At 37.6% G+C, this 26881-nt stretch overlaps 1 protein-coding gene across 6 annotated transcripts in view; it reads left to right on the top strand.

Annotated features, from left to right (window-relative positions):
- Nucleotides 1–26881, top strand: part of NBEAL1 (neurobeachin like 1) — an 87901-nt gene that overhangs the window by 37526 nt on the left and 23494 nt on the right. For 4 of the 6 annotated variants that reach the window (XM_080621867.1, XM_080621863.1, XM_080621865.1 and 1 more), the window contains 27 exons: nt 724–807; nt 2327–2425; nt 2520–3100; nt 3573–3705; nt 4249–4368; nt 5640–5943; nt 7356–7441; nt 7865–7954; nt 10123–10291; nt 11357–11490; nt 11891–12050; nt 12147–12249; nt 13497–13653; nt 14467–14625; nt 14968–15127; nt 15397–15485; nt 16337–16918; nt 17500–17675; nt 18050–18203; nt 19715–19843; nt 21094–21399; nt 21502–21651; nt 22566–22723; nt 23410–23534; nt 24453–24579; nt 25663–25811; nt 26330–26463. In XM_080621867.1, coding sequence (XP_080477993.1) covers nt 724–807; nt 2327–2425; nt 2520–3100; nt 3573–3705; nt 4249–4368; nt 5640–5943; nt 7356–7441; nt 7865–7954; nt 10123–10291; nt 11357–11490; nt 11891–12050; nt 12147–12249; nt 13497–13653; nt 14467–14625; nt 14968–15127; nt 15397–15485; nt 16337–16918; nt 17500–17675; nt 18050–18203; nt 19715–19843; nt 21094–21399; nt 21502–21651; nt 22566–22723; nt 23410–23534; nt 24453–24579; nt 25663–25811; nt 26330–26463 — 4818 coding nt within the window. Of the gene's footprint in view, nt 1–723; nt 808–2302; nt 2426–2519; nt 3101–3572; nt 3706–4248; nt 4369–5639; nt 5944–7355; nt 7442–7864; nt 7955–10122; nt 10292–11356; nt 11491–11890; nt 12051–12146; nt 12250–13496; nt 13654–14466; nt 14626–14967; nt 15128–15396; nt 15486–16336; nt 16919–17499; nt 17676–18049; nt 18204–19714; nt 19844–21093; nt 21400–21501; nt 21652–22565; nt 22724–23409; nt 23535–24452; nt 24580–25662; nt 25812–26329; nt 26464–26881 lie in introns of those variants that run through there. The other 2 variants (XM_080621866.1, XM_080621864.1) reach the window with 2 other exon arrangements.

The following is a 26881-nucleotide window of genomic DNA, read 5'->3' on the forward strand; positions in this document are numbered from 1 at the left end:
TCATTTTCAAAATATGTCTGATACACATATAATATTTCAGAGATGATGAAACAGGGTATGTTTGTTTGCGGTTTTGCTAATTAGATTTACTGATGGATGTGAAATAGTGATCCAACATATTTGTCCTTAAAACAACCAGAGAAATATCAATATAAACATGAATTACAGGGTTAAAAAAAAAAAACCCTCAAAAGATGGCTTAATTTGGAAAAAGAGATGTTGATCTATGCAATAAGGCTATGAGTGAGGCAGCCCACCCTACTGTGCTGGTGTAATTTCTCTCTTATGTTTTGTTTGTGTGTGTGTGCTGTATTGGTGTGTAGGGGCTTGGATGGAAAAGGAAACACTTTGTATGAACTGCAGGTGCCTGACTGTCCAGCAGCATACACACACATACTGCAAGGGGTTTCCTAATTCGTTTTCCTCCCTCCCTCTTGAGGTTGTCCATTAGACGCATGAGGAAAACCTGTTCGTCCATCAGAATATTTGAAGTGCAATGTGTGTTGTGAGTGCTTCTCTCCTCTTGAAGTATGTGGCTAGTTGTCTTCTGTCATGTAATTCCCGTAGGCCATGGGATGATGAAATCTTGACTGGTGGGGAAATGATTTTTGAAGCATGTTAACAAACTCTTAGTTTCCCTCCTGGCAGGAGGGCACAGTATAGATTTTAGAGCTGAACTGTCTTTGTATATTAGTATATAACTTCTGTACCTGCTACTTTCAGGTGTTTCAGGGGCACCTAGACCGCTTGGCAGTTTCAACCATTCAAGCCCTCACTGCAGTAATGCACAATTCTCCAGCTGCTAAGGTAACAGTTTATGCAGAGGTCTGTTTGCAGTAGGTTTCTTGATCTTGTGTCCAGTTAGTGTTTTTATCACAGTATCTTGATGAATCTTGCTAGTGAAGATGAGCAGGTTGTGGTCACACATTCTTGCCAGATAGGAATAGCGATTAACATCCTTTATCCATTTATATGCATTTAATGGATGGACAATGACCCATCTTTCTAACAAAACTGAAAGATTGAAGTATTAATAGCAGTTGGAACCTTTGTAAAGGAAATACATCATTATTTGCCACATGAATATTTGGGGTAGAATTCATGGATGTTTGCAGGAATTTTCAGGTAGGAGTCTGTGTTGTAGTTTTATTATGGCTTTAAACTAACCCAGGATAGTACTGCTGTCCAAACGGTGGTTTTGCCTTTCTCCTGACCTTTGCAGAATCACAGAATGGTTGAGGTTGGAAGAGACCACTGGGGGTCATCTAGTCAAATGTTCCTGCTCAGCAGCATCACCTAGAGCACTCTGCTCATGATTGTGTCCAGGTGGCTCTTGAATATCTCCGAGGAAGGAGATTGCACAATCTCTCTGGCAATTTCCTTTGTAATTATGCTTGTAATTTGATAAATGTTTAGGCTGTGGTTGGTTTGTGAATCTAACTGGAAAATGAGTGTATTTATTCTTAGATCGCTGAGTTCATTAGATTCACACCATGGTTGAATGATTCTCTAGTCTTGGCATAGGGAAAGGGATGTGGCTGCATAGTGGAGAATAAAGAAAGAGTGGGAGTCATCTGGTTTGGTTGCTATTTGCAGTACAGTCAGAGTGAAAGCTGTGCTCCTCCAGAGCATTACTGAGAGTGCTTGTTTCTCCACTGACTCTGGAAAGCCTGGGAAGAGTTGTATGTTGGAGGTGGCTGTGATTCACAAAGGGTCAGTAAAGTTTTCAATTGTACTTCCACCGCAACATATATATTTATTTCTTTCTGCATTTACCTAAGAAACCACCTCATTTCTGACAGATTCGTCCTTTTGCATCTTGATATTTTATTTTCGTAAAATCAGTTCGTTTTCAGAAAAGCTTCTCTGGAATGCTTCTCTAATTTTTAAAGTGTTCAGAATGGATGGTTTTTCATCAAGCTAGTCTAGGAAAGTCTTTCACTCAGAAATTAATAGCTGAATACTTCTAATTCTCAATGTAATCCCTTCATTTCATGCTATAGTTTGCATTAAAAAATGAAGCTATTAGTATTTTGTGACAGAACTAACATTTGTATTATACCAAATCAATTATATTCTTATACAGGTAATTATTAAAGTATAACTTTTAATCTTTAGTTTATCTGCATGCTGCAGTGAAATTCTTCTCATCTGCAGCATGCTAGAGATTACACATTGGACATAGCAAAAAGAGACTTCCAGCCTGCATTATTCTTGCATTCTAATTCTTTTGTGTCTAATATTGTGTTAAATTAGAACCTGCTGCAGTAGATGAGCAATTTTTGTCCATTTTATTTGTTAGTGAGACTAGGATTTTTATCCTCAGGAGGTCTTCAAAGAGAGGATTGGTTATGCACATATCTATGAGGTACTGAAATCGATGGGTCAGCCCTCACGGGAATTGCTGGAAGAACTCATGAATATGGTGAGATGTGCTTTTTTGAATACTAACATGCTTACATCTTTTCAACAGTACTTATAGCTCTATTTTATTGTATTTCATGTCTGCTGTTTTTCAGGCTGTTGAAGGTGACCACATGGCTGTTGGGATGCTAGGCATTAGTAATGTCCAGCCCTTATTGCTGCTTATCCAGTGGCTTCCAGAACTAGAATCACATGACCTGCAGATTTTCATCTCAAATTGGTTGAGGCGAATCTGCTGTATTAACAGACAGAGTCGTGCCACATGTGTCAATGCGAACATGGTCATCCGTATCATTGAGACACTGAAGTCTCACTCTGCGCTCCACTCTACTTGTGCAGAGAACCTCATTGCCCTTCTGGGCTCTTTGGGGAGCCAGTCAATGGGATCAGAAGAACTGCTTCAACTAATACGGCTCCTGAGGACTGAGGAACCAAAACGAGCTCACCCTTACGCCGTTCCAGTGATGCGAGCCATATTGGCAATGGCCCGAAAGCAGGGCATGGCTAGTGCTTTGCAGTATTTCAACTTGTACCACAGCATGGCTGGAATTGCTGTTCCATCAATTCACAAGTGGCCAGGCTCTGCATTTTCTTTCAATGCTTGGCTCTGCCTTGACCAGGACCGGGTGGACCCTAGCACAACTAGCAAAAGTGGCAAGAGGAAGCAACTCTATAGGTATTGTTACTGTAACTACATCAACAGCACAAATCTTGATCATCTGTTCCCTGTGCACATGATACCCTATCTGGTTATCTTTATAGAATGCAATATATAGTGCTTAGTTTGGGAAAGGGGTCAGTTTCACCTGTCACCTGAGCCAGGCTGTGTTGCAGAAGCAAACATGTAGTTTCTCCATTATAATGGTTTCTTGTCTACAGTTTCAGTATCTATAATTCCAAATTTTGTTAAGGTTCATAGCTTAAACAAAACAAGATAAAAAACCACCTCAGAACAGCCTTTTCACTGTTTCCTATAAAAGTGGTTTTCTATGACAGCACAATGAAAAGGACACTTCAAATAGTAAATGTTGGACCAACGACAAGTGGATAAATTGGTTCTCTCCTTAATGAATGTACTGTTAGGTGATTTCCAGTAGTTTTGGTGAAGTAAGTCCTTGATTGTGTGTTTTGTTGTCTTTTTTCTGTAGCTTTTTTACAGGAAGTGGTATGGGTTTTGAAGCATTTATTACGTACTCTGGGGTATTGGTGGTTGCCGTTTGCACGAAGAGGGAATATGCGACAGTGATGCTGCCTGACCATTGTTTTTTTGACTCTCTCTGGGTAAGATCTGATACTAAAAACCATTTTGATTAGGATAGCTGTGTTAGCTCAGGAGTCAAATTTCGATTTTTTGGTTGTTTTACAAATGGTCTATTATATTTAAATAATTCATGGCATAAGAACAGATCCGATCTCAAATAATGAAAGCTATTCCCATGTAGATTAACGGTTGATTGAGCTAAATTATGCCTATGTTAATAAGCATTTGTTACTGCACAATGCCGTAACCAGCTTATATTTGAGATTTTTTTAAACATCCAGATTTTTATATATTAAATTATAACAAGCATAGGTGGCTGTGGTGCTATGGGAATGAATTAAGTGTGCTATTGTGTTTCTGCCTTGCTTTTTTCTATTCATATACTTAAGGACTGATGTGCATTATCATGAAACCTGTTAAAAACAGCTTATCTTATTGTTGCTTAGGATTAATTTTCTTAAGCGGTTTCCTCACCAGAGTAGTGGAGATAAAGTTAAATATTTCTGTACAGTCATTTTGCTGCTTTTTAATAATGACCCAGTTATTTTATATTGCTTAACCAGCACAACATAACTATTGTTCACATGCCTGGAAAGAGGCCCTTTGGTCAGAGCCTTGTGTACATCTATGTCAATGGACAGCAGAAGGTCTCTGCCCCACTTCGATTCCCTGCCATGAATGAAGTAAGTTCACCTTCTGAATCATACTCCTGTTGTATTGAGCTCTTACAGAGCAATGAGACCAGAGTTGGCTTTTTTTAATTTGGAAATTATATAGGAGTTTACGATACCTTAGCCTATTGCTGTAGGCTTCTGTTCAACTTTGGACAGTGTCCAGAGTATCAATTTGGAATATTAACTAACCATTCATTAATGCTTGCTTAGTCATCTCAGTTTAAAAACCAAAGAGAAACTCCCAACCAGGTTAGTTTAGATTGTGAGGTTTTCCTCAAAATAATTATCTGATCATACTAACATAATTTTAGTAAATCATAATAAATCACAGCTCTGCTAGTAGGATTGATGTGTCAGTCCTCAGTGATGAATATTACCTGTTGTTTTTAGCAGTAACTTTTTTACTTGTATTTTATGGATGTTCCCTTAATATTCTAATCTCTCATCTGCTGTGTTAGCTGGATAAGCAGTTTACATGCAGTTACTCTAACTATTTTGAATGTTTCACATTTAGCCTAAAAAAATCATACTAGCCATCAAAATAAATATATGTCATGTTTAGCTTTCTTTGTAAGTTTTGTCCATTCCTTTTGTGGAACAAATCCATTTTAAGCTGGGCTACAGCACTGAGCCTTCTTCCCTCTTTGTAAATCCTAATTTTTTATTTGTTAAATATGTGGATCAAACACTTAATTTGGACACAGTCCACTTAAACACTCAAAAATGAGCGTAAATAATTTCCATTGCAGGATAAAACTCCAGATAATGGCTCATCTGTAGAATAAGCACTATAAACAAAGTAGCTAAAAGCAGGGCAAGTAAGCCTCTCATGAGAGTATCTATTTGAGTGGAATAGCTGATATGAGAAATAGAAGTAGGAGATATGCTGGGCTAGTATTTGGGAATATAATCCAGAAGAGGAACATTTACCAGGGTATTTGAAGCACCATAATTCTTGGCTCTGCTGCCACTAGAGGTTGGGCAGAGGTCAGACAACAGTTGAGGTGATCAAATGGCTCTTAATTGGAGAAGGGGCACTCTCTGCAGTTGTGCAAAGTTTATGCTTTTTTTTTGGCTTACTTCTGGATTGCTCCTTTTCTGGGGCATGCCAGAACTTGTTGGCATGCCAACAAGTTTAATAAATTAAACTCTTGGTTTAATTTATTTTGTTGAGGTTTGCTAGAGATAGTCTTCTGATTTATTTTGGAAACTGTGAAAAGGAGCAGGTTAGATTTACAGTATGTGTTGTGTTTTGTTTTCTTCCATGCATGACTCTCCAGTCTTTTACATCTTGCTGCATTGGTTCAGCTGGTCAAAGAACAACAACTCCTCCTCCATCTCAGATACCAGATCCACCTTTTTCCTCCCCCATTATGCCCCATCGGACATCACTTGGGGGCATTCTCTCTACCGGAAGTTGGGGTGGGGTGCTTGGAAAACCAGAGCTCATCACCAAGATGATCTCAGCAGGGACTCAGGACAGTGAATGGGGATGTCCAACATCTTTGGAGGGCCAACTTGGGTCAGTTATAATCTTTCATGAAGCACTGCAACCTCCTCAGGTGAAAGCATTATATTTAGCAGGTAAGTGGTAGTTACACTGGTTTTAGTGGCATAAAGGTATGAGTTATGGGCAAGATCCCACTGAGCTTTGCTCTACACAGATGCAAAATGAAGTTATAACCCAGATGAACTGCAGAGCTGACCTAAGCGAGAGGGCCTTAAAAAAAGCTTAAAATGGAATTATAAATACTTTATGAAGTTTTATTTAAAATGTTGTATTTGCATTAGCTCATATGTCATATGTACAGACCTGTCAAAATCAAAATGTTAGGTAGTATTTTCACTTGCAAGTTCTTAATTTTTGCTGAAAGTATTGCCCTTGTTTCGATAGGCCAATTAAAGACGATTTATGCTTGAGGATTTTTCCACAAGAATCCATTAGTAAATGAAGGGTCATTTGAAAAAAAGAAAAATCTGATGAAATAGGTCTTACAGTTCAAGGTATTAAGGTGTTATGTTCCATAATGACTTGAGGTTGTTAGAGAAAAGAAATATTTTGTGTTACTAAAAAACCCTCACTTAAAGTTTACTTGTTTTGTGGACATTTGGGTTTGATGACAGATTTGTGACAAATATGAGGCAGGTATTTCAAAGACAGAAACATTAGATCTGTTTGAATGTATAAACCCCCCCTTCTTTGTATAGTTTAGCTTTTTATCAAGAATGTATTTCTTTTTAAGCAGACCCTATGGAATGAATTATTTAAGTCATAGAAACTGCTTCAAAGCGTATCTCAAATAGGTATGGTTCAGAGTGTCCTCTTTGTTGTTGTAGTAAAGCATAGTAGTATAAAATCTGTGAAGGTTGAAATCAATATCCAGTGGACTCTTAACATATATAAGGAAGAGTGACCATCAGGTTGAAGGAGGTGATCCTGTCCCTCTTCTCTGCTCTTGTAAGACCTCACTTGGAGTATTGTGTGCAGTTCTGGTGTCCTCAATATAAAAATGACATGAAACTGTTGGAATAAGTCCAGAGGAGGGCCATGAGGATGATCAGGGGACTGGAGCACCTCCCATATGAAGGCAGGCTGAGAAAGTTGGGGCTGTTCAGCCTGGAGAAGAGAAGGCTGTGTGGAGACCTCATAGCAGCCTTCCAGTATCTGGAGGGGGCTTGTAAGGATGCTGGGGATGGACTCTTCATTAGGGACTGTAGTGACAGGACAAGGGCTAACGGGTTCAAACTTAAACAGGGGAAGTTTAGATTAGATATAAGGAAGAAGTTCTTTACTGAGAGGGTGGTGAGGCACTGGAATGGGTTGCCCAGGGAAGTTGTGAATTAGAGCCAGGTTGGATGAGGCCTTGGGTGACATGGTTTAGTAGGAGGTGCCCATGGCAGGGGGGTTGGAGCTAGATGATCTTAAGGTCCTTTCTAACCCTAACTAATCTATGATTCTATACATACGTATATAATTTAATATATTTTTTTAATAGGTCCAAACTGTTTAACTCCATGGAAGTCTCAAGAGGCTGAAGTAGCAGATCTCCCCAGTAAGGTGTTGCTCCATTATACACCAAAGGTATGAAACAATACATAACTTCTCTTTGATTACACAGTGTGTTTTTATTTCAAAATATGGTCTAGATGGTCTATTTTGCTTTGTGATTGTTGTTTCATAGAACAAGTGAGTTTACCATCTTTACCCTGTGGTGGTTATGGGGAGATAAGGAGCATTGAGAGCTTTCCTAAAGTATAGTCTTATGCAGGGTTGGTTTGGTTTTTTTGTCTGCCAAAAGGACAGAATTACCTTGTACAATTGTGAATGTCAAATCTAAGATACTATGTACTATATTCCGGGAATTCCAAATTGTTAAAATACTTCAATATCAACACAATGGCACAAACTTCTTGTAACATGTTACACATAATTTATGAATCTTGTGCTCAAGGATCTGTAACTTGTTTCCTAAATGATATTGTAGCCTCTTCATTTGTTTAACAGGCTTGCAGAAACCCAATTTGTCTTGACCTGTCTGCAAATCTTTTACATGGAAGGCTAACTGGAAACAAAGTAGTGAACTGGGACATAAAGGTAAATTCATTCTGAAGAAGCAGAACCAACTGTGAATGTGACAGTGGATGCATAAGTTCAATTAAATTTTGGAATGTGGAGATCATTATCATAATGCAGATACAGCATATGTTTTGTAATGAGAATTAATGGGTTAATGCTGAAGCTGGAGTAGTATTGCATTACATTTACTGATAATTTAAAAGGGCTACTGCTCTTCTCATAGATAATGCATTGAGATATTTTGTGGTGGCTATCTATTTTTCATAATCTGTTCAATACATGTTTTGTGTTGAAAGCATTTTATCATTTTCATCTAGGGAGCTCTGTCATGGTTTTCTTGCAGTTTTAGACTCTGATTTAGATTAAGAATAGTAGCGTTAACATGTATGACTTCTGCTGTGTTAGTCATAAAGAATGCTTTTGAATTGCAGACTAACTTCAGCAGAAAGCAAATTCTAGAATTCAAATATCACAAGCACCCAGCATTTATTTTAAGCAATAAGTTAATCTAGTTATCATATTTATTTTGGTTTGGGTTGGCAGGGCTAGATGATCTCACAGTCCAAAAGCCTCATTTCAGAGGAAAAAAACAAATATTCACTATAGTTTTCTGCGCTCAAAGTCTGAGTATAGAAAACTTGTCAGTGAATTACCTAATCTTTTTTGTCTTGAGGAAAAATATACAAACAAATAAGTATGAGCTGCTTTTTATATTTAAGAACAGTGCACAATCAACTGTTCTAGCAAACTAATAAGGAATACTGTTGGAGCTACACTGTGAGTATGCTGACTTGTGGAGATGAATGTTAAGAAAATTCAGGTACTTGCTAGTTAATTTTGCTATGATATGAATAGTTTGAAAATACTGCAATTTGTTCTCTTCATCCAGTAGTGGGAAGAGGGGTGGATGAGGAGTGTTTATATCTCTGGCTTTATAGGAAATCATATTGTTAGTGCAAGTTTTAGGAGAATCATTCGTTAAAAAACATGATGGGGTTTAGCCCCCTCTTGGGGAGGACTAGAGTGTGGAAAAAAACCTGAGAGCTGATGAGGATCTCATGAGGAGATAGAGACAGCCTAGAAGGAGCTACAGTTACTGCTGTCTTCTGGTTCAAATTCTGCTATTCAACTTTAAGTTGATTTCTGTTTCCAAAAGCTGCAGGTTTGTCATGCCTCTCGTTTTGCTGAACCATCCCAGAAATCTTCATCCATGAGATAAATTTTGCAGATTTAAAGAACCTTCTTAATATAAGTGTTCACTTTTGTTAAATTCATCTTAATAAATGTAGGCTGGAGAGGGAGCATCACAAAAGCACATGGAGCAGTGTAGCAACTGAAAAAGTAGAAAAAATGAAGGGGAAAATGATTATTTTCTTTACTTCTCCCCAATATTTCTGACTACGACAGGAGAATAATATCTAATGTTAATAAATTGGTTTACAGGATATTAGGGTTTTTTGGCTGTTAAATTTTTACTACGCAATAGTTTTCATTTGATTAAGCTGGGCAAATTAATTGGTGTGTCCAGCTAGTTTGCTGAGACCCTTATTTTCTAAATGGCATTGTGAATCACTTCTAGAAATCTTCTGGTTTGAGTATCTTATACCTCCCCACAAGAAGTGAAATCTCACGCTGTCCCTGCTTGAGGAGGGAGGAAAAAAGGGGGTTTAGGAGACCTGAATTTTAAAGAAGCTTAGAATTGAAGTATGTGTAAAATTACTTGGGGGGGGGGAGGGATATCAAATTTTATTATTTATTAACTGCCTGAAGTTGAAATCTTGCAGGAATGCAATTAAAACATGTACAGTGTTTTCTTACTGCTTGCTGCGAGTATCTGAGCAATAGGAGAAATGTTTTTCCTAGTTTTCAGATATACTTAGCAGAAGATTCTTTTTAAGATTTGTATCTTTCACTTCCCACGTTTATGTGGGGAGAGGAGGAAGGAAATGTGAAAATGCACTTTCAAAACAAGAGCTGACAAGAAGGTACGTGTATAATTGCAGCGTCTGAGACTTCGGGAGTTCTGTTAAACAGTGTTTTAAACTAGTTTCAAAGTGGTACGTGAAACATTCTGATTAATTCGTGAGTGTGTAAGGTTTCTTGTATTTGGAGTAAATCTGTGTTATGTAGATTAGGGGATTTTAGTTATGGTGATGTTTTTCCTGCTTCTTTTTCTCTTGATTTAGGATATGATCAACTGTATTGGTGGAATAAATGTGCTGTTTCCATTGCTGGAGCAGATCAGTTTTCTTGGTGGAAAGGTGCCCGAGAAGTCTGAAGGGGAAACTCTATCTTCAGAGCTAGTTACTCCTGTAGAGGGAGACTGGGTGGTGGTGTCATCCACAAAGGCATCAGGTAGGAAATTATAGTTGAACTGAAGTAATTTTTAAGCTTGTTTATTAAAAATCTCCCTGTAATGACAGAAAGCCATTGTGTTATGTGCTAGCTTTTGCAGAGTACCTATGTAAAGCTGAAAGTTTTTTTCTGTTCCTCGATTATCTGACATAGGTACTCGGGACGAACTGTTTAGCACTCTGTAAAATTAACTTACGTATTTAAAATATCTCTATATTTAATAGTATTATGTTTCTTTTAATGATTTACTATTGCATTAGTATAATTCTGAAAGTTTTGTTCTGATCACTTTGAGAAATTGTTTGTTGCAAAGCCTACTAATGTCAATAGGAGGAGCTTTCCTACAACTTGAGTGCTGGATCAGCCAGCCACACAAATAATTTGCAGCATCAGAGCAGTGTTATTTAGCCTTTAGCCAAACTTTTAGTAGGAAAATGTTCAGACTCCTACCTATTCCATACAGTCAGATTTTCTGATTTTAGTATTAAAATTTGAAAAATATGGAAAGGAAGCTTTAAGAATAGATTTTTTTTTTTTTTTTTTAAACTGTGCTAATACCACTGAAAATGAACTTTGATCTTAACAGAAGACTCGGAGAAGTCAGACCTTGCAGTGGAAAAAAGGGGGTTTGCCTTTTTTTTTTTTTTTTTTTTTTTTTTTTTGAGTTTTTTTTTCAGATGATGTGGAGTAAATAATAATAAAGTATCTTTTTTCTCTCTGTCTCTTAAATTTTCGCATATCATGGCTAGAAAGTGTCGGTTTTCTACTAGAGAGGGAGAATACTGCATCTTATGTAAAACATTGTAATTCAAAGAAAATGTCCAGTGTACAGCCAGATGGATAAAGCAACTGAAGTCAGGTTCTGGAGAGGCATGGAACAGCTATGACTCTGAACTGGAAAAATCTGAAGATAGCCTGCAGCTAGGGGACAAACAGAAAAGAAGTTGGGAAGCTCAGGAAATAGCAAGGAATATGAACACTTGGATTTTACTTCTTCCCTCTGCTTTTGTGCAGTGATCTAATAATAAACCATGAGGCTTTTGCTACTGCTGTTCTGTTTTGCAGAAGCCCGCCTGGAGAAGAACATTGTTGCAACTTTTATCTTGATGATAAAACACTTTATTCAGAGACACCATGTTAACCAAGAAAATCTCATTCACTCCCATGGAGTTGCCACGCTCGGAGCCTTGTTACAGAAGGTGAGGAACTTAGAGGAGCATCCTTTAGTAATAAGTGTTATGATGAGGTTGTGATTACTTTAGAACTGTCTTAGTTTAGCCAGGATGCTTCAAAGGTCTCCTTATTATGTGCTTTCCTTTCTCATGTTTCTGAAAACAAAAAAAGTGTGAGGAGTTGATCTTGGTTTGCAAAGTGAAACACTGTGTTTTGGCTTTTTTTAATGTTCTACTTTTTTTGTTATACATACTGTGTTTGTACGATTATTCAAACTGGACTGGTTTCGTGTTCCTTGTATTGCTTTAATGTAAGCAGACATTGCTGTAGAAGATAAAAGATTCTCAAAATTTGATTAAAAAAAAAAAGGTAGTTTTTTAGGATATTCAATTTTTTGAGTGCTAACACCTGTTGTTATTTTGAAAGGTGCCAAGCATCTTAATGGATGTAAATGTCCTGATGGCTGTGCAGTTGTTGATAGAACAAGTCTCTGTAGAAAAGAACATGCAGCTTTTGCAACAGATGTATCAACACTTACTTTTTGACTTCAGTATCTGGAACAGTGGGGACTTCCCCTTCAGAATTGGTGAGCTCTTGGACTTGGGCAACTGTGCGAAGACACAGTACGCTTCACTTGACATAAATCTTTATGTAGGTTCTAATAGAAAACTTTGCTTTGTAGGGCACATACAATATCTTTCTACAATCATCAAAGACAGCAGAAGACTCTTCAGAAAGAAATATGGTGTGCAGTTTCTTCTAGATACACTCAGGATTTATTATGGGTATGTGTTTTACCTCTTCTAATTCCTCATGTATTGTATATGGCTGTTGGTTTGTGGTTTTTTTCCCCCATCATACTAGTGAGAAAATGAAAAAATAAAGCTGGAGGTTGGCTTTGGGTGGTTGATTTAATTTTCAGAATAGCACTGTTTTTTTCCATTTGACTTAATACTTTTCCTTGACTTTAATTTTATGATAGTGTCATGGTTTAACCCCACCCCACAACGAAGCCTCTTGCGAACGTCCCCCGAGTGGGTTAGGAGTGAGAATTGAAAGAGTAAAAGTGAGAAAACTCATGGGTTGAGATAAAGACAGTTTAAAGGGTAAAGCAAAAGCCATTCAATGCAAGCAAAGCAAAATAAGAAATTCATTCACCACTTCTCATCAGCAAGCGGGTGTTCAGCCATCTCCAGGAAAGCAGAGCTCCATCACACCTAATGGTTACTTAGGAATATGAAAGGCATCACTCTGAATGTCCCCTCCACCCCCACTTCCTCTTTCTCCCAGCTTTATATGCTGAGCATGACATCATGTGGAATGGAATATTCCTTGGGTCTGTTGTATGAGGAGTAGAAAAGGCCTTGACTCAGTGTGAGCATGGCTAAGCAGTAATGAAAGCCATTCCTGTGTTATCAACTGTTTCCAGCACGATTCCAGAACACAGCCTCTTACTAACTACTATGAAGAAAATTATCTCTACCCCAGCCAAAACCTGCATGGATAGGATTATGTAAAATTCATGTCAGTTATACTAGAAATGCTTGGAAGTCATTAAAATTACAAAATTGAAGAACTTGTTATCAACAATGCAAGTTAAGTCATCATTACCATTATAAAAAGAGAGGGTGACTATCATTTTAAGTTCTTTTATATCCTTGTAGAATTTTAAATAGGACTTTTTTAGGAATATAACATTTTGGCTTTCAGTCTTGGTGATTTATATCTGCTTACGAGTATAGTTATATCACTGAGGAAGATTGGCTCTTTCATTTAGAGGGTGGGTGGGGGGGACCTGAAATCCTGACCTGTATCCTGATCAGTACAAGTCTACATGTCAGAGTTTTTTTCTGACTTAGTAGATCTGGTCTGCTATTGCTTATTACCATCCAGTTGCCTTACTTCAGTAGAAATTGATAGCTTGTGTCATGGTATCTGGGTAGATGAGAAATTACAAAGCTAGTATAGTCTAGCTGCTATTAATGGTCATGAAGAACTTCCTTAGGTTGTCTTCCTGTCTATTGGTGTACAGGAGTAGCTGTAAAGGCAGTGATTTGGCTCCTGATGACCTCAGAACAATACGGACATCCCTCTATGGATTGATCAAATATTTCCTGAGCAAAGGTGGAACACATGAAGAAATACAGAGCATCGTAGGATATATCGCTGCCACCAGTGAAGAGGAGCAGGTATCCAATATGGCATAAATTAATAGTTTAAACTGTACGTGTTTTTGATCTGGCTTGTTGGTGCTTGAAAACCTTGTGTGCTTAAAATAGGGGAGGGGAACAAAATAGAAAAAGACCACGAGCAAAGCGTTCTGTGTGGTTCTGTTTGTTTGTAGCTAAGGCAAGTTATGGAAGGAGTCTGGGTGCTTGACAAAGTGCTCTGCAGGTGGCCGTGTTTTTACTGGTTTTCTTTTCCCCTAAAGAGAGCAGAAAGCACATGTTTTGTAATACTGTCATTAGAAAAGTTCTCTTAGTTTACAAACCCAAATGAATTGGACTTAAACTGATCAAAAGCTGTAATGATGTGGTTTGTATTTAGTAGACATCAAGAGAACTTGAACTTGCTTTGTAGCTCTAATTAGCATTTGATAAGGTGTTCTATATATGGAAAAAATATATTAAAGTTTTAAATGCATAATATAGAGCAGATAAAATGTCTACTTCATAACAAGCAAAGGGTAAAATTAAATGTAGTTTCTTGCTACTCGTGTGGTGAGGGATGGAAGCACTAGTTCCCTCCGAACTAGGGTTGAGACATAGAGCATTCACAGAATGCGGGTCAACAACAATTTATTGCGCAGTTACAATTCCTTATATACGTTGCCTAAGCGCCTCCCTAGAGTCAGCTGGATCCCACCCCTCCTGGCAACTTCCTGTCACATCACGTGATCTTCCGTGCACCAGTCCCTACATTAAAAGCCAAGAAAATTTTTCCCAAACAGAGCACAAAGCCTGAATGAACTGTGAATTAATGCAATTGTCTTAATTTTGTAGCTGTGTGGAATTCTGGATGTCCTCTTCAGCCTACTTCATTCCAGCCCGACCCCAGACCAGCTTTTTCTATTGCTTTTTGAACCAGGGAATGCTGATATTCTTTATGCTCTGTTATTGCATCAAAAGTACTCTGACAGGCTAAGAGAACTTGTGTTCAAGGTAACGAATTGAATTCTATGACTTTAAAGTAATCAATTGAATATAAATTTGCATTTTTTCAATTGTGTGACTGCAGAAGTGTATTGTAAAGATACTAAACCTCCAAGTTCTATGAATTTTTTCTTCTTTCATGTTAGCTAGATGTTACTGTTTATTAAAGTAGTCATGGTGGAATTAGTATTTTCTCGAAATAGAGCATTGGGATCTGGAAAAAAGTCCATGTTGTTTGAGTTGGCACACAAAGTAAACTTTAAAAACAGTGCACCAGCCTGTTACGTATAATTAAGAGATCTGGATGCTCCCTTGTGTTTATTTTGCATTCTTCTGGACTTTTCATTGCAGATTGTGGAAGAGATGCTGAAATGTACTAAAGTTTATGAACGTAGTAAGCACCGTATGAGGCTCAGAGAAGTGGGATACTCTGGTCTGGGGCTCCTTCTGAATGAATCGCCAGTTACTGTTTCTCTTATTAAAAACCTTCTTAACCAAGTTCTGTATGCAGGTAATTAGCAAATGTTGTGCTTAGCATTAGTAAATTCCTGCTGCTGGGAGGCAAATATATTTGGGTTTTTACTCAGGAAAACTAGAGTCCTTACCTTATGGAGCTGTTCTATTTGAAGTTCTCATTAGTCTCCAGTAATGTGTTCTTAGTTCCTTTAAGTTTGTTCCCTTTACTATGCCTGGATGTAGAAGTGAGCGCTAAGGCAATTTTTAATATTTGGCTCTTACATTCTCTTGCATGATACTGTGTTTGTTTTTTCTCCCCTACAGATCCTGTTGTGAATTATAAAGATCTATTAGCTGTAGTGCATCTTGCTCACAGATCAGATATAAATGTGAGAGTGGTTATCTGTAGAAAGGTTAGTCATCTCCTTTAAAACTGAAATACTGTCCTTTAAGCCTATAAGCTGTATAGTGTGGTATTGTTAATTATTTGAGACACTGGGGTGATATTTGTTGCTGCTGCTCTCCTAAGCAATGATTTATGTTAAAAATGAAGCCCATCTGTCATTTAATGTTGAATTTTATGTATTCAAGTCCTTTTAAAAAACTAAAGAAAAAAACAAAGCGTCTGTCATGATTCTCAAATAGCTTGCATTTTTAATATGTTATTTTGATGGATCATACTGTGGTTCATGAGAGTGGTCGGGGATTCAGGGAAATGATAGGGAAGAAATGGTGACTTGACAGTGATTTCTTCCTAAACTGAACCCTGTATGTCTTGTATCACTGGAATTGATACTACTGAACTTAGCTGTGAGGCACTATATTGTCTATTAAGGTTTCTCAAAGTGAAAGAAGTGAAATGGTAATATGTATTATCAGTAAGCTATTAATACTGCAGCTTTCTTAATTTTATCTATTTAATAGTTCCTAATAATCCATGTTTTCTGTTCTAGATTTTCTTTTCTTGTAGAGTTGTGGCTGAATAGGATTATTTGTTGTGATAACTGGCTTTAGCTGGAATTGTTGCAGAAAAGTGGCTGAATGCTTTGATACGCTTCTTTTCTCCACTACTCCTCATATTTTTTTTTCTGTTTTTTCTCAAATATATTTTTCTAATGAGAAAAATGAATTTATGGCTTGTTTGCTTATTATTAACCACAAAAAACATTCTAAGATCATAAAATGATTATTGAAAAATCTAGAATTAATGTGGTTACAAGCAAAAAGTAATGTGTAGGTGTGGGATATCTTCTTCTGTCCTTAGGTTTTGCATCTTTTGCATTCCCAGTTGGATGCAGCACAACAGATTTCTCAGCAGCTGGGCTGGCAGGACACTTTGATTAGACTATTCCTGAAAGAAAACTCAGATGTTCAGGTTGTCTTTAAAGAGAACAGGGCTGATTCCACAAGGGAAGAAGAAAAAAAGCCTCCTGCTGAAGAGCTTCAGAAACATCAATCTGATAAGGCAGAGGAAGACAAAACTGGCAGCTTTGCATCTGTTAATGGTCTGTTTGATCAATGGAGTTTAGAAGACAACAAATCCCTGGATGTCCCTGCTCATTTCTCTGTTATGCCATTGGAGGATGCATCCACAGCGGAGATGTCTTTTAGGTTGGAGGACCGAGAAGAACTGTGGCACAGTAACCCTTCACATTTAAGTTTAGATCTGTCCAGTGTGGACTCCTATGAATTGGCTGACATTGTGAATCAGATGACAGATAGCCAGCCCAGCACACCATCACCTACAGAGACCACAAAACCATTCTCTGGGCATCCTGACAAAGAGCTGGGTGTTATAAATGATGTGGACTTCCCCGCGGATCTTTCCTTATTTGAAAACCAAGGAGTAAGTAGTTTACTCTGTGTGGTTAGTTTTTACAAATGTCTGCAATTCCTTTCTTTTCAATCATCTCTCTGATGGATAATTATTGTCCATTTTTTGTTCCTCCCATCTTCCACCAGAAAAGCAAACATATCTCTAGTACAGCAATTAAGGGTATTTTGTTTTGTAATGTCTTTTTTTTGTTGAGTAGTTGGAATGGCTTTGATGTTAAAAAAATAACAACAACAGAAAGAACATAAGATTCCCCTCCCCCCCCCCCAATAAAAAACCTACCAGCTCCCCCACCCCTCTGTATTTCAACATTCTTTATCATCCAGAGGAGGCAGGGAGCAGACTTGCTGGGAAAAATTCAAGAGTAGCTAAAGGTCGGGTTGAAATAACAATGTTGAAGTCAAGTCAGTATCTATTGCAGCATACAAGCAAGCCAGAGTCTCTTGTATTTGCATTTTCATGTATTTGGCAATTGGACTTCACACTGCAGAGTTTTCAAAAATGCTGAAACATGCAAGCATAAGGACTGTGATGAACAAGAAATGTTTTGAAAGTGTTCTAGAAGTGTTGTAAACATTTATCTTCTTTTGTAGGGGGGTGATAATGAACTCATACAGTTACTTACAGACATCCTACTGTGTATAATGTGGAAAGGCATTGAGAAATCTGATGATGATGCTTGGATTGAGAGAGGACAGGTGTTTTCTGCACTGACCAAACTGGGGATATCCAATGAGTTGCTGCGACCTTCTGATGAAATAAAACTCAAGTGAGTGTACAGTTCAAAGACAGGTTCTTTGATCCCTTTTGAGGAAAAACAGAAAAATAAGGGGCAATAGTGACACTGGGAAGAGGTGGCTGTTTCACAACAAGGTGTATTTTTTGTTACTCTCTCATCACTTACTGTCAGAAGCGTATTCTGCTACCTATTTAGTAGTGTCATGTGGCAATAAGATTTTGAAACTGTATTGCTGGTTTCATGAGCCTCTCAAAATCTCACGTACCTCTTTGGCTTATTTGAGGAGATGGAAGTTATGTCACTACAGACTAGGCAGTTCAATTAAATACTTATTTGGATTTTTTTAAAGCCACTTACATTTAGAACAAGTAATAATTAACTTTGGGATTTTGTTTTCTATGCAGCTTGCTGGAGAAGATGTTAGAATGGTCAGTCACTGATAACAGAGATTCAAAAGCTCTCCCTACCCATGCTGAAAATGCCTTCAAGCTCTTGTTAATTGTACAGGATTTCCTGCAGGCAGAAGGACTAGTTAATTCAAATTTGTGGACAGAAAAGGTATAGTAACTGCATGATGGAAACACTGTGTTTATGTTGAAATAGTTATGAAAAAGTTGTCTGCTTAGATACTCTCATCCCTTCTAGGCATATGCTTTTAAGCTATAGATATTAAAGGGTTCATAGTGGAATGGATTGCCCCTTCATGAGTAAAAAAGAATGACTACTTACTATAGGGAATATAGTTAATTTTATAAGTTAAATAGGCCTTTAAATGGTACAATGTATTGAAAATCCAGGCCTCTTCAGACTGGAGAAATACTTAGAAAATGTAGGAGCTAATGAAGCCATGTCAGCTGTAGCCTAAACAGATTTTGCACCATTAATCAGTCTGTATTGCTTGTTACATTGTATGTGTTCTGAATAAAAGACCAGCCAAAACTCTGCTCTTACTTGGAAGTGGAGAAATGTCACTTCTGGGCTTTGACCCGTATTGGAGTGTAAACATGATTTTGTGCATATATATGCAAATAGCTCAATTTTATGTATCAGAGCCAGAAACATGAGGTCTGAGGAAGAAAATGACTAGCAAACACAGTAACTAGTAAGGTAAGGAAGCTTTCTGTCATCTCTCTGCTTCTCTTGCCTTCTTGACATATATGTTGTAGACACCCATAATTTGCCTCAACATTCATGTAATTTCTGGCAGTGGTCTTGCTTCCTTCACTGGCTGAGTTGCCATTGATTTTTCCATTTTTCAAGGCCAAAGGGGAGAGGTGTTATATGTAAACCATCATTGTCATGATAAATCCTTTAAAGAAAAATCAGGTGGTTTAAGCCTACTTTTGAAGGAGAAGAAAGTAATGTTAAGAGTCATCAACACAGTAATTCCTAAGGTGTTTGCTAGAATGCCTGCTTATAAGTAAACTTAGCTTAATCTTATAGCTTTTGCTTGATTTTGAACAGTGTCTTGGTAAAACCTTTGCTTTCTGTTACGGTCTAGCTTTCTAAAATCTTATGATTTTAGAAATGAGATCTGAGCTTTGGAGCAGTGAGGGTTGTGCTAATTGCCAAGTCTGAATTGGAAATAACAGGAGAATTTAAATCACCATAATATTCTAAGCAGGAGAGCTTTCAGATTGCCACAGAAGCATTCATGTGATTCCAGGACTTAACAAAAGCATGATTTTACGTTTGAGTAATTTACTAGAGGATGTATCAAGTATGTTAGTTTTAAGCTAACACATCTGGATAGTGAAATATGTCATTTGCCCTGGGAGTATCTACCTTTCAGAAAGTTTGCATCACTTCTAGTATGGAATTACTGACAGAAAGGAGTATCTCCTGATTTATTTATTTTGAAGTGTTTTTAAAAATACATTAATATTTTTTTCCAAGACATTATGAAGTTTCAAGCATTTCACTAAATCAGATATTCATAAAAGAAGCTTTGTTTTCCTTCCTGGGGGACTGTGCAGATAGCTGCTTTGGCTGTTTGAAATTATTGTGTCTCCAGCTGCAGTATCTGTTGCAAATTTTATTTCATGCAAATCTTCTTGTTTTTACAATAGCTCTTGGAAGAACTAGTGACTCTCATGGATAGCCTGTCAGTCTGGTACTCTGCTGGCCTAGAAGCAATTAGGCTTTCGCAAGTACAAGTCCAGTTGCTCCTTGGATTCATTGCGCGAGATAACTTACAGGTTTGTTACAAAAGCCTGCAAATGGTACTGTGTTGTAAGTGCATGTTTGATGAAACTGCTTTGGCTTATGGAGATGCTGCTCATACCAGTGAGCAGACTGATGGCAGTCCTTCACCCTTCTATAGGGAAGATATTTTATTGGTTCTTACCATTGGCAAATTTCCTCTACAGTCTTGTCAATGTGCACTTCCTGAGCCCAAGAAAGAGGTAGAGGACAAGCTGTTTGAAGATGGGACTATAAAGGCACTAGTGGCAGTAAGATTTTGGTTCTACTGTAAAATATATTTATTAGCTGTTCCAGGTTTACATACATTAGGTGCATATGAACCTGGACTGTTGTGACAAATGAACATTTGGAACAAAGTTAGTCTGGAATATTGTCGTGGTTTAAGCCCAGGCCGTAAATCAGAACCACAAAGTCCACTTCCCCCCCCCCACTTTTCTTCCCTCCGCTTCTGGAGGGACAGGGAGGAGAATCAAAAGAATGCAACTCCCACAGGTTGAGATAAGAACAGTTTAATAACTAAGGTATAACACAAATCACTACTGCTACCACTAATAGTAATAATGATAAAGGAAATAACAAGCAAGAGAATACAACCGCTCACCGACCGGTACCTCACCCCCACCCTGCCATGATCCAGCCCTTCCGGGGACTCTCCGTTCTACATCCTGGGCATGACGTGCTGTGGTATGAAATACCTCTTTGGCTAGTTTGGGTCAGGCGTCCTGTCCCTGCTTCCTCCCAGCTTCTCCTCCTCCCTGGCAGAGCATGAGACTCTCAAAGTCCTTGGTCAGTCTAAACATCGGTGTTATCAGCCCTGTTCCCAGGCGGAAAGTCAAAAACACAGCACTGCACCAGTAGAAAAACTGACTGCTACTGCTAAACCAGGACAAATATGAACCCTTCAATAAAGCCAGGATTGTTAGTTTAAGTATGTGATTGTCTCAGTGCAGCTGTGTGACTTTAGGGTTGCAGCTGACTCAGGTTTGGTCATCATAGAACGAATAAGTGATCAGTGCCCATATAGAATCATAGAATAGTTAAGGTTGGAAAGGACCTTAAGATCATCTAGGTCCAGCCCTCCTTGCCATGGGGCAGAACACCTCGCAGTAAACTATCTAATGCAAGTGCGCCTTCAGGCTACTTGGTATACAGTTAGAATATGTACGTACTTCTGTGCTAAAAAGATAGGTGCTCAGAATTACTATTCTGAGAATTGTGTTCATTTTTTGTTGTTTCTGTATAGGTCTGTGCTATGGCAGCAGCCAAGCTAAACACCCTTCTCCAGACCAAGGTAATTGAGAGTCAGCCTGAAGCATGCTACCTCCTGGGGAAGCTGGAAGGCATCTTGAGTAGATCAATTGAAGAGAAGACAGAAACTTACTCATTTTTGATTCCCCTTGTTCGGACATTGGTATCCAAGATTTATGAACTTCTCTTCATGAACCTGCATCTCCCTTCGCTGCCTCCTACCAATGGCAGCCCTTCTTTCTTTGAGGACTTTCAAGAATACTGCAGCTCTGATGAGTGGCAAGTTTATATTGACAAATATGTAAGTAGTAGATTCTTTCTGTATCATTTTCCTCCTTTTAGCCACGAAAGCAGAGGGACTCCTTCAGAAATCACATAGTGCTTTTTGTTTTGGTGGGACCAGATTATTCCAAATATGAAGCAGTACGAAGAGAATTCATTCAGACATGATCACGAGCAGATGGCACTTTACTGGAAAGATTGTTATGAAGCATTTATGGTGAACATGCACAAGCGAGACCGGGAGAGAGGAGAAAGTAAGCTTAAATTTCAGGTAAGGTTTTGAGTGAGTTCAAGTTTCTCTTTGAAGGCAACTCCTGAGACAGTTTGTCTCAGGGATGGAGAAACTGAATTCCAGGATGATCCAATTCAAGTGATTGCAGGCAGATTGATTGTTCCAAGGTTTTTGTGGGCAGTGTGACTATATGCACTTGTAAGATATGCTTTTTAATTCTGTTCTTTCTATTTGAGAGTCTTATCTGTAAGCAGAGTTACTTCAGGAGAGTAGGCCTTTCTCATAGTACAGCAACCTAAAATTATGCTTAGCTATAAGCTACCTCTTCTTTTATTCTGATTTCTATTTTGTAATATTAAAACATTCTCCATTATGTGATGAGTAGGAGGGTTTTTACAATGAAAACATTTGAAATTCAATAGTTCCTATTTAATGTGTGGAAAAATTCTTTTTGGGCTGATCTTTCTATGTAAGGTCCAAACTCAGTTTAAGCATTAGAATTAACTGGTAATTACAGCAAATATTATAGCTAAGTTACATTTCTCTTTTATTCCCTTTGTCATCTTAGCAAGGATCCTTGTAGTAAGTCATTTTTTTACTCAGGTAGCTAAAGGGTGAGTACATTCAGTCACATTCTAGAATATCAGAATTTAAAGAAAAATCTTACCTAGATTTCAGATAACGACAGCTATTCTCATAATGAAAAATTGCTTTCATATGCATTCAGTATTGGTAACTCTTAATTCACATCTTTAAGTAGAAATTTGACTCCATTTCTTCCAGTACTAAGCATTTTAAAATTTCTCTCGTGAGCATTAACTTAAATTTTCAGAAGTCTTTACTGCTAAACTTTTGTTCCTTCTTAATTTATGAGAATTCTTGGAGGCCCCTAAACTGTGTTTTCAAAGGTCAGAGCTGTTTCAGTGATAGATATATTTTTAATGGTCTTTCAGGAGCATTTTGTGGAACCTTTCAGCAGAAAGGCTCGACAGGAAAATCTGCGGTACAACAGTATGCTAAGGCAACTTAACAGTCAACACACAGCTACTCTGAGACAGTGGAGAGCAGCACAGCTTTACTTACTCTCTGAACGTGGTCCTTGGTCTGAAATGTAAGAGTGAAGTTCTTAAGTCAAACCATAAATGATGCTTAAACCCTGTTTTTTCACATGACTAACTTGCTGTTTCACATGGTCAGTTTGACAAGGTTCACATGAAAATTGTCAAATTGACTTTGATAGCCATACTTGAGATGCGAAGTTAATATTGAATGCAACTTTTATAATGTTTTCTGCATTTAATTACCAAAATGCAAAGTTTGAAATGTAATGCTGAGCCATTCACCTGAAAACTAACTTTTCTTGCAACAAACAAAAAAAGTATTTATCAATGGAGTGTTGCAAAAACTTTTTGAGAGCTCCTATGGATCGGTGGTTCTGTTGGAAGACAGAGACCAGACTTGATAATAAAGATGAGGTTTTTATGCATAAAGGTAATTTGAGTTTAAAAGAATACATTTTGCTTGTCTTAGCTTTTTGGGGAAATTCTGGATAAAGTTCTGGAAGTGTAAGCAATTTGATACATTTCAGTAGAAAATGAATAGTGTTTACAGAGTACTTTAGGATGATAAGAGCTGCAGTGTGAAATATGAAATTAAAATGCAGTTTATTGCTTATATATTTTACAATGTACAAGTGGATAACCAGTATTTTTCTAAATGGGTACTCTTTTGTAATCAGTTCATTCCTATAGCTCTTCAGCTTTTTGACTGTTTTTATGAATATTCTCATTTTCTTAGGAAACGGCATCGTATTCACTGGAAACTATCAAACGTGGAAAATTTTTCACGTATGAGACTAAAACTAGTACAGAATTACAACTTCAACTCTCACCAGGATGCTAGTGACCTGAGAGACAATTTAGGTAAAGTTATATTTGATATTTTACTTAGTATTCTTCAATCTTTACTGAAGAAAGATACATGCTTTACTCTTTGTATTTAAGAACCAGTGATGGTAGATATCTATATCTTGGTTTTTCTTTATTTTCTCAGTAGTAAAATACGTAACATGAGAGTGGTGCTTTGACCTGAAACAGCATCTTCCTACTGAATTAATTTCCCCTTGTTCATTGAAATGTGTATTTTCATTGGGGGGGAGAAAACCAAAGCAACAGCAACAAAAAAAACCAAACTAAACCCAACCCAAAACATAACAACAAAACAAGCCACCAAACCTGCCAAACTCCTTTGTTATATAAAAATAAGCAGTCACATAGATTTCTTTCATAAGGTTTTTTCCAAGAAAAGGGAACAATGACATCAGAGGAAGTAGGCAGTATTTTTTTAAAACCTTTTGGAGCTTACTGTTAACATGTGTAAATAAGACGTGCTTTATTTCAGAAGCGTGCCAAACAGCTGAATTTAACCTGCTTGAAGTCCTTTAAATAGGTGTATTGGATATTAAGACTCAAACAAATAAACCTCACTCCTGTAAACCTAAGTAAGGAAAACCAAATGCAGTCTATTTCCATGAAGTTTGCATGATTTAAGCATCTGGCAGAACACTGAAAAGTGTTTTTATCAGAAATGTCCACATCAGGATTCAGTTTAAAATTTTCGTACGTGTTTCTGTCTTTCCTTTATACTGTTATAACTTGACATATATTTCAGTGCAGTTTGGGAGTATTTTTAGTTCTGCTTGCCCCCAGGAGTATTTAAGTCTGGTTGCTTCTTAACTCAGTTAAAACCAACATTCCACAGTAGAAAATACACTTGGTAGTTTAGCTTTCCAAAGCATTGTATCAAAAAATTTTCTGAGCTCAAATGTCTACTTATGATAGGTATGCATCAGACACAGCCCTCTAGTGAGTCTCTGCTTCTGGAGGTGGTGAAGCAGGTGAAAGTGAGTGACTTGGAAGATGATGTTCTTGAACTACTTGAAGAAGACACAGCAGCCAGTTCTAACTTGTAAGTACAGTAGAACAGAAGAGTTGAAATTTGTTTCTGTGCTAGGGATAAGGAGAAAGGAACAACTTTGGGAGCTGATTAGCATGCAAAGCTTCCCTCTTTCTTTTCTGGCCTTAACAATACAATCCAGGGCTTTGTTGTAATTTTGAATAGCAGAATAGTTGCTGTTGGATTTATCATTGTGAACAGTGAGAGATAGAGCCCCAGGGAATGTAAGGCAGAGCAGATGTTTGTGGTTTGTGAGGATCTTTTAGTGGTTCATTCCTCATAGCTGGCCTGAAGCTGCAGCTACAGAATTGAGGCTTTTCTATAATGTACATTTGCTATAATTCTCAAGAAGTGGCCTGCACGGTAGGGCATAGACCAGACTGGAACTGTCTCTTGTTCATAGATGCCAGGGGCATTCGCTGTACTGTCATCTGCATAGTTGCTTAGTTGGTATTAATCTGCTGGAGTCCTCTCTGTTTAAGAGCATTCCAGGGAGAAGACTTGCTGTGCTTCCTTCATGTGCTTTCCTTGAAGGCAGGGAGAGATACCAAATGCTTTGCTTCAGTAACTGCACATGTGATTTTGTGCATGCATTCATGTGTTCAAGTCCAGTAGAGATGTGGCACTTCTTTGAATGATACTAATGCATTTTCTTATATCATAAAGGTTATTAAATGCTTGCTTGTGATGTGTCATACCTATAGACTTCTGAGCAAGCATTTCTTCAAATGCTTCTGAAGGTAACTTTAGTCACATGAACCAGGACTCAGCTCTGCTCTGGGTCAGAGCATTTAAGCACCTAGCAATTAAATAAGAAAGAGAAATGCAGCCTCATGTTTTCATATTTCAAAGAAGGTCAAGTCCCTTGTGCCTGAGACTGAAATATCAAACCTGAAGAGTGATGCTATGAAATGATGTTAGGTAGTCTAGTCTGAAACATCCAAGAGCCCCGATGGAAGTAGCTTTATATAATAATTTATGTTGCACTTTTAATGCCATTCAAATTTGATTCTTTTCTGAACTGTACTCTTTACCAAGTACCTAAGCAACTGTATAATCTAACCAACTGTGTAATGCTTGGTGGTATTTTTGTAGGGATGACAAGGACGAGCAAAGTCAGAAAGAAAAGCTAATGCTGTCTGAAGACTGTGAACTCATTACAGTAATTGACGTGATACCTGGCAGGCTGGAGATCACTACCCAGCACATCTATTTCTTTGATGGTAGCATTGAAAAAGAGGAAGGTGAGCATGATTAGTATTTCTTTCTTTTCAGTGCAGTTCAGCATTCTGTTTTTAGTAGGATGAGTGTCAAACTAATTGTGAAGAGACAAGTTGTGAATCTACCTAAAATTAATGTTGTACTTGGTGATCAGTGGCTGACTTATCACTTCAGAATCAGGAATCTGGAACTGTACTTGCTGAGCTGTTAGATTGATTCACTATTCTTAGTATTTTTTTTTTTTTTTAAAAAAAACTTATAAAATTAATCAAGTTTGATTAAAAAGTCATTAACTCTAATTTGCTGCTTAAATGGCATCTCCTTCTTTTTGTCAGCATTATAGATTTAAAATGTGTTTTTGATCAGAAGGCAAAACCAAATTCTATACTCGATCAGGTATTTCCTGTTGCCTCTTTCTTTCAGCAGAACAGTAACTGAAGTTAGTAATGTTTTCCTAGCAAATGATTGGAAACGATACTGCATTATGTCTATGAAAAGTTTTTGATATATCCCAAGCCACTAATCAAAGTGCTCTTCCTAGGGGTAGGTTTTGATTTCAAATGGCACCTTTCTCAAATTCGAGAGATACATTTACGTCGGTACAACCTGAGGAGGTCAGCTTTGGAGATATTTCTTACAGATCAAACCAACTATTTCCTCAACTTCAACAAGGAGGTATGGGTTTCCCATATTTGCTTGATTTATATAATTAGCACAAGTGTCAAGTTTAAGTTCACTGATAATGTCTAATTTGAGGCTGGTGTCTTTCATCCTCTAATACTAGTAGCAAAAGGTTTGCTAGATATAGCCATTATGGAAAACTAGACTGCAGTCTGTGACAAATACAATCTGGCATCTAGAAACTGATTAATTGTGAAAAGATGGATAAAACAAGATTCTTCTTTTACCTGTCTTTCTCTCTCTCTGATACAGAACAATTATTCAACTAGAATTACATGAATAGTAATCTAAATATCTTGAAGCCCACACTTAACCAATCTTAAGTATTCTGAGCAAATTAATTAAAACACAAAAGAAACTTTCCATTTTACCACAATACTGGAAATTGTTGCTATGTCTACATTCCGTGGTT

This window comes from Psittacula echo (assembly GCF_963264785.1).
Source record: "Psittacula echo genome assembly, chromosome: 6".
Lineage (NCBI taxonomy): Eukaryota > Metazoa > Chordata > Aves > Psittaciformes > Psittacidae > Psittacula > Psittacula echo.